Source organism: Desmodus rotundus, chromosome 3 (assembly GCF_022682495.2).
Source record: "Desmodus rotundus isolate HL8 chromosome 3, HLdesRot8A.1, whole genome shotgun sequence".
In the NCBI taxonomy this organism is placed as follows: Eukaryota; Metazoa; Chordata; class Mammalia; order Chiroptera; family Phyllostomidae; genus Desmodus; species Desmodus rotundus.
Genome location: NC_071389.1, coordinates 58,900,019 through 58,907,426, shown reverse-complemented (window position 1 = coordinate 58,907,426; position 7,408 = coordinate 58,900,019). Strand labels below are relative to the sequence as shown.

The window sequence follows — 7,408 nt, the reverse complement described above, 5'->3', positions numbered from 1 at the left end:
AAGAACCTACTGGACTATCAGGAGAGTAACGCATCAGTCAGTAGATTAGTAATGTTAACCTTAAGAAATTAACTTGGACTAGGAGGAAGCCTAGATAGAATTTAAGGCAACATTTACACATTTTTAAAAAGAAATCCATTGTAAAAACAATTTTTCTTTTGGTGGCAAAGATGAGTAATAGCTTCCAAATTGTATTCTCTATTATAAAGACTCATAATAAATTACTTTTTCTAAAGAGAACATTAACCACTTAGGTACTATGCACTTGTTCACATCGTACCAGTTTTAAGAACTGCTTCAAGAGAAATAGCTCTAACTGAATAATATACATTTTTGGCTAATCCATTATTACTGAACCAATCTGACCCTACTTAAGTTTGTATACTGGGAAGTACATATCACACCACGCTGTAGTTTCAGGCTTTGAAAGGAAAAAAGGAGAAAATGAAAATGTTTAATTACGTAATACCCCCTTGTAGCAAATAAAATTTTTTAAGTGGCTGAAAAATTTTAGCCAAAGAAATAGGAATACCCTTCTCAAGAAAATTACATCTGTTTGAACCTGAATATAATTTCTTACAATCTCCAACTTATTAGGTATTAACTACATGTGAATATATTCCTCCGTTGTTACCCTACTACTAAATATTGATACTTTATTACATAGTGTCTACCTTACTATACACACATTTAGATATATAAATATATACTTGAAAATTTTTTCTCATTACTCTTTTTAAATTCAACAGGCATGACTAAGCGTGTCCACACAAAATAACTCGGTAGTCACTAGAGAAAACCTAAGCTGCGGAAGAATTGGTATAAATGTTTATTATGTGGACAGGGAAACTCTATTTGTGGTGGTTCAATGATATGATTTTTGAGCCTTTCCATGATAACAAATATTGTCATTCACAGCAGCTGTCTATAGGGTTAGTTATAGTCCTAAATGTAAAAGTATGTTTTAGGAGTTTCTTCTCAATACTGTTGAAAACTCACTTTTTAAAAATGAAGCTCAGTGTGAGTATAGAATTTCCAACATTTCTTTTTTCATTGTTCTTTTTTAAGTTCTGGTGCAACACAACAAAAAAAAACTTTCAGTATATTTTCCTGCTGAAACTTATCTGCCAAATTTTGATCATGGATAATGGATAATCAGAATACAAGTATCTTCTTTTTAGCATATAAAACCATCAGGCAACTTAATTGTATTCTTGCACCTATCCATGAGTGACATTGTGAAGGGACCTAAATCTATCCAAGGGGGGAGTGGGAAAAGACCAGTGTATTAAAGCCAATTATGTATCATACATGAAAGTGCACATGTTAACTACTTGGAAAAATTCACATTTATTTACTGTCAAACCGTGTTAAACTTTACACTGGATATTAGTGATGGGCTCATTATTAACAGGTTTACACAAAGGGATGAAAAGAAAAAGCAGAGTTTTGCTGAAACAATTTACATTTCATTAGAACTTTATCATAAAATAAATTAATTACTAAATATAGGCAGAAAGAATATGGAAGAGTAATATTTATGTTTTATTTTATTTTAAAAAAGAATAGGCACCTTTTGTTCACTAGAAAGTTTGTGAGAAGTGCCCAGTGCCCTCTCTGCCCGCCGTTCAAGAATAAACAGGGGTGGCCCGCCGTCTTCTCTCGATTTCACCACATTTGTGCAACGCAAGGCATAACTGGCTTCAAAGAGCTTTCTCCCCGTAAAACACGTTCTTTTGGCAATACGAAATTTAAATGTAGGAATAAAACTAACTCGTCAAAGTAGAACACTGTATACAGTGGAAAACAAGTAAAAATGGGCAGAACTTATCATGACAAAGTGTAAGAAAAATCATGTCATAACATGTGCAACCAAGAGCTTTTCACAATATGTTCTTCAAACTCTTTAAAATTATTTTAATGACAATTCTATTTCCGTTGGACACAAATGTATTTATTTTACCCTAGCAATAGAACAAAATATAATTTCTTTAGCCATTTTTCATGAGAATAGTTCATTGTACAGTTGAGGAAACATACGAAATAAGGCCTGTGGCTTGATTGCTAGTGGTTAAACATGTTTTCAATCTTTGCCTTAATGTAAAAGGTTTGCAGTGAACTGCAAACGGATGCAGAATCTCTCTCCTGCTTTTCCAAGTCTTGTCAGGAACAGTAAGGTACAGTAAGTGTGTCCCACAGGATCTTAAAGCCTACGTCTTGTATATAATACAATGCAGGCCTACGACAATGGTGCAGCCATATTTACAGATTAAGTTCGCAAACTGCTGCAGTAAAATGGCTGGAAAGTTTTGTTTTCTCGTTTCACAATTTCTCTAAACAGCAGCAGAATCTTAAAATACCTGGTTGGCATCTCTTTTCTTTGTAACAAATAATTCATTTTAGTATACTCTGTGTATATACAAAGTTTTTTGTATGTTTTATAAAAATTCACAGAACTGCAAGGTTCAGTCACCTTTTTTATACCGGAGGAACCACAGGTCGTCAGAACTGTCACTTCGAGCCGGGTTTGAGGGAGCTGCACTGGGCCAGTGGACTTGTCCTTTGTTAATACTTGCATGTGGCCCTTGGAATTCCTTAGCTGCACTATTAAAGACTTGTCACCAGCTGCATCTGTCCTTCTCGAACGTCCCCTTCCGGGATACACCCTTCTTTGTTAATGGGGATTATGTACCCATCACTGTTCCCCCTGCTGATCTGGTAGCACATCTGAAGCTGATGGCCAGCTCCAAGATTCGGCATGCTCTTGTAGTAAATGTCCTCGTTCTCACTCCTCCTGGAGGGGGACAGGTCTTCCTCCGTGTCGGGGCTGCTCTCCTGGGAGGGGGAGTCTCTGAGGTTGGGCATGCTTGTGTAAAGAGAGTCCCTGTTGGGGGACTGCAGCTGGTCCTCGGCCTCAGCCGTCAGCTGGGACACATAGCTGCCGGTCCCCTCGGGCTTCACTTTCTTCTGGGGTTGGTACAGAAGGGAGTGAGTCCGCTGAGGGATCAGCGGGGCCTCGAGCTCTTTGTGGTGGAGCTCCAGCCCTGGGTTGTCACTGTGCATCAAAGATGATGCGTCGGCCACGATAGCATCATCTTCGCTGCTGCTCCCTCCGATCACAGGCTTGACTGGTAGTGTGAGCTCCAGGTTGTGAGCCTTGCTGCTGCCTCGCAGGTTGTTGTGCACTAATTCTGAAATGATCATTTTCTCAAAAGCAGTATCACTCAGACTTAGTCCACAGTCCACGACTTGCACGCTGTCATTATAGTCCCCTTTGCGCAGGGAGTAGCTGTTGTTGAAGTTACCATTTAGCGGTAGAGTATCCATGGCACTTGTGTCCCTGGCATTGTTCAGTGAATGTCCTGAAACAGAAAATGGGGTGTCCGTTATCACCTCTGTTACTTCCTAAAGAATCATTCATTCTTTTGTACAAAACTTTTTAATGTCGTCTAGGACAAAGTTGTATTTGAAAGCTAACACTTGCAAAGTTGCCAGGCTTTCCCGCATTCCCAACTGTAAACAGTTGCAACCCCTTAGATAATGCGAAAAGTGTGAACGAATAATACTGTTTTCCAAGGGAGGGAAGATGGCGTACAGAATATTACTTGATCAATTTGGGGGAAACAGCAGTTAATTGATTTTGGGTCCAATCTCTGACACTCTTACAAAAAAAAAAGACTTCACTCCATGCCCTTGCATAGTTAATGCAAAGCAATTCAATACTGACGATTACATTTTAAAGTACGAGACTATGATTTATAAAAATAAAATTAACAGAATTTGTCCTAAACAACACTAAATTAAAAAGGGATAAGTCACATACAAAACCAAAGGCAAATGTACAACATAAACCCACATACGTGGCAAGCAACTGTTTAAACAACATCTAACGTTTCCTTTTTCTGGAGATGAAATAAACAAAAGAATGAGGAAATGGACAGATACAAAGAATCCATGTCAAACAAAGACAGCCGGCTCTCACACTGACTGGGCCAGGGGCCCACAAGCACCATCCAACAGCACGGTAGACAGCAGGTGGGATGACTCACTTTGGACAACTCACATCATGTCTGTCTGCTCAGGCTATCTGGCCTAAGAGTAGCTGATATATAAAAGAAAGTAAAATGATTTATTGTAACACGATGAAGAATTTCTAAGCTTCTCAGCAACTTAGTCAGAGCAAGGGTTCAACAAATTAGATTACCAGCAATAGCAGCCTTTTACTTTTTCATTTGGTATTTCTTATTATTTTGATTTTTTTCGGTACTACGACTCCAATAGCAATGGCCCCAGGCTCCTTACGGTCAAAGTGTGTGCCTGCAGCCCTGCAGTCTGCCTCAGTCACAGTGACAGCACCCAGTGAACCAGCAGTCTACTGCACGAGACTGGCCCACAGACACCATGGGCATGGAGGTTAAACGCAGAAATGTTCGAGATTCTTAAGTATGGGTCACAGAAATTAAACCAAGAATAAATATTAACTATGGAATGGGAAAAGGGTGTCAGCCTTGGCTAGTATATTTTTATCTCTAAAGGAATGAAAGATTGGGTAAGTCTGCTGAAGATATGAAAAGAGATTTAGGAAGAAAAAAAATATGGTAACATGCTCTCTTTGAATCAGAGTTGTATTTCCTACAGACACATAAACATGTAAACTAAGACATCACAGTGCTTTTCAGGCAAATGAAAGAAAAAAATCAAGAGAAAATTAAATGGTCTGCACCATGGAAAGTTAGGTTATTCATTCTCAAAATCCTAGAGAAAAACAAATCACTTGTCTACAGATAGGTCTGGAAAAAAAAAAGAATGAAATGATGTTATTGAAATTGAAATGAAACTGACCACTGTGAGGCTGCTGCATTGTATGCAAGGCTTGGAGGAGTTTAGGAAAAAAAATTTAATTCTTGAAAAAAATAGAAAATTTCCCTTTTTAGTCCTCACTCCACTCTTAAAGCTGCAGATTATCCTAGAAAACTCAATTTCATGACCAATAAATATATGATAATTGTTTGACAAATTATCATTAGTAGAAAATGAGAAAATGGGGGGATTATATTTGTTGGTCACTCACGTTGTTTTAAAAACTCTGATCCAACTTCTACATTTGAAACACTGACAATTCAATTAATACCATGCTCCACGTATAACAAGACAAAGGTCTGACAGGTATTTGTAAGGCTTCCTTTAGCTTGGGTGACACCATTCTCTAGCTCTCTAAGTTCATATATGCACCACACCTTATGTTTCTAAGATCTACCAATAGAAAACACTTGGTGTTTCAAGGTGACACATGAAATCACTTGCTAGTATTGGTTTCCTCTATAGAGGTTTAATCTTGTTCTTTTTTTTATCATTGCTCAATAAATATAAAAATATGTACTGGATAATCCAGAAGGTGTTTTCTATGATATACTGCAGATTTAAGCACATCTTTGACTGGTTTTGAAGAGGCAACTTTTTCTGCCAAGTTCAGGTAATTCACTTGAAGACTTTCCACAGCCTGTAGCAAGATTACTGTGGGAATGCAGAAATGATAAGTCAATTATTAAGCATTCTTGTTGACAGCACCTCAGGCTTTAAAGAGCAAATTATTTCAGCATTGTGTTGGCTTAAGCGTGGACAGCATTTGCTACAGACCTCTATGACTGGCAAGAGGCAGCACTCATAGGCGTACTGCCTCAATTTGGTAACGTTTTAGTTGCAAATTGTGAACCACTTGCCCGCTGAGTCTACTTCATGACTGCTAGTTATGTTTTAATTGTGCTGGTTAAAAATCATGCTGAAAAAATTTACATTTGATAGGCAAAGTTAAGTTTTACTCCCATACTTGTCTCTCTGTAGGTTGCTAGAGGAAAGCATAAGGAAAAGTAAGAAAAACAAGAGAATGAAAAGAGAAGCTACAGTTACGTTTAAAAGGAATTTTAAGGAAAAAAACAGAAACGGAGTTCTGTGTTAAATTTAGTGGCAAATATCAATAACAAATGAAGTATTATATACTAGCAGCAATTATGCAATAACTTTTACCAAAATCTTGAAAATTCGGTTAAATATATATATGCATATATATGCTTTTTATAAAATAAGCTCTATTAGAAAACAGTAACACAGGATGGGTTAGTGACAATCTCTCCCCCTCCCCCAATTTAACAAAAACCACAGTATAAACTGACTAAATTAACATTACTGCCGAAGTTATTTTAAGAGGAAAGAAAAACTCCCATAAAGCTGCACTATACTATAGTTTGGTTACATCGATAATGCTGGGTATCGTTTTCTATACCTAGGCATCCAAACGATCTTTCTTAGCTAATTCCTTCCAAAAGCAAACTCTGTCGGCAAACTTTAGAGTGAACGGAACAGTGTATTACATAGATAGGATACCTCTAAGTGATACACATCTTGAAGATGGGCTCTCGGACCATGTGATGTCAGTCCTGTAATAATATATTAAGATTTATGCCACCTGTGTCAAAAACATGGATAATTATTGGTAAATACTATCATGACTAAATTTTTACTATAATATAGTGCAGTTTTAGAAGCCTGGCATGGTCAACACCATTTCTTTTTAACTGAGAAATTAAGGATATAATAATAAACATATGGCACTTCAGAATTCTATAAAAAGGGCAAAGATCAGAGCTCTGTTTAGCAGCAAAGAAAAGGCAGTTTTATTTGTAAGTATAAGCACACCTGGTGAGTTAAATACAGGAGCTGAAGGGGCATTACATACAACTGTTTCAGCGAGCAATGTGTTATAGGGGTTGTTAGTGCCGTGGGGTCGAAGAAGAGGGTTTGTTAGTAGGTAATTGCCAGTCATTCCTAAAGCAAAAAAAAAAGAAAAAAGAAAAAGAAAGAAAGAAAGAAACAGAAAAGAAAAAAGAACACATCAGTTCTCTTATTTAGTGTTACAGTTGCAGTACAGTACTTTTTGCATTCATCAAGGGTAGTGGGCAAGGTGGCAACGGAAAATCTGCTGAAATTTTCTGACTGTATTTGTACTACTAATTTGAAGGAGAAAGGGTAGAGGGAAGTTAAATTTCAGTAATTCACAGGTGCTTTCTATGTCCCCCAAGTAAACACCTGCTGAGGATGACATTTTCTAATTTATACAAAATCACTGTTAAACAAAAATGGCAATTAAATGCACAGAGATCAACATTATGTTTCAAGATGTTACTGCTTAATATTAAAAACCTAACCACTGAGGCCCAGAAGAGGGAATCTCAAACTTTCAGAATTTACAGGTGTAGGGTTATCCCTCATGAAAACATCTGTGTTAACACCAACTCTGATACAAGCAGGAGGAAAACAACTTCCAACAGGTAAAAAGCACGACATGGCACAGAGCTTCTCTTAGTGAATGCAAGAGCACACATGCTGAGGAAGAAAAGGGCTGGGTTCAACG

At 37.4% G+C, this 7,408-nt stretch overlaps 1 protein-coding gene across 21 annotated transcripts in view; it reads right to left on the bottom strand.

Annotated features, from left to right (window-relative positions):
* Window positions 1–1,969: 1,969 nt before the first annotated feature.
* The window catches only part of ADGRL2 (adhesion G protein-coupled receptor L2), a 259,736-nt gene continuing 254,297 nt past the window's right edge, over window positions 1,970–7,408 (bottom strand). For 8 of the 21 annotated variants that reach the window (XM_045199417.3, XM_053920009.2, XM_045199418.3 and 5 more), the window contains 2 exons: window positions 6,694–6,822; window positions 1,970–3,362 (listed from right to left, as the gene is read on the bottom strand). In XM_045199417.3, coding sequence (XP_045055352.2) covers window positions 2,608–3,362; window positions 6,694–6,822 — 884 coding nt within the window. In that variant the 3' untranslated portion in view covers window positions 1,970–2,607. Of the gene's footprint in view, window positions 3,363–6,280; window positions 6,435–6,693; window positions 6,823–7,408 lie in introns of all 21 variants that reach the window. The other 13 variants (XM_053920011.2, XM_045199423.3, XM_045199426.3 and 10 more) reach the window with 4 other exon arrangements.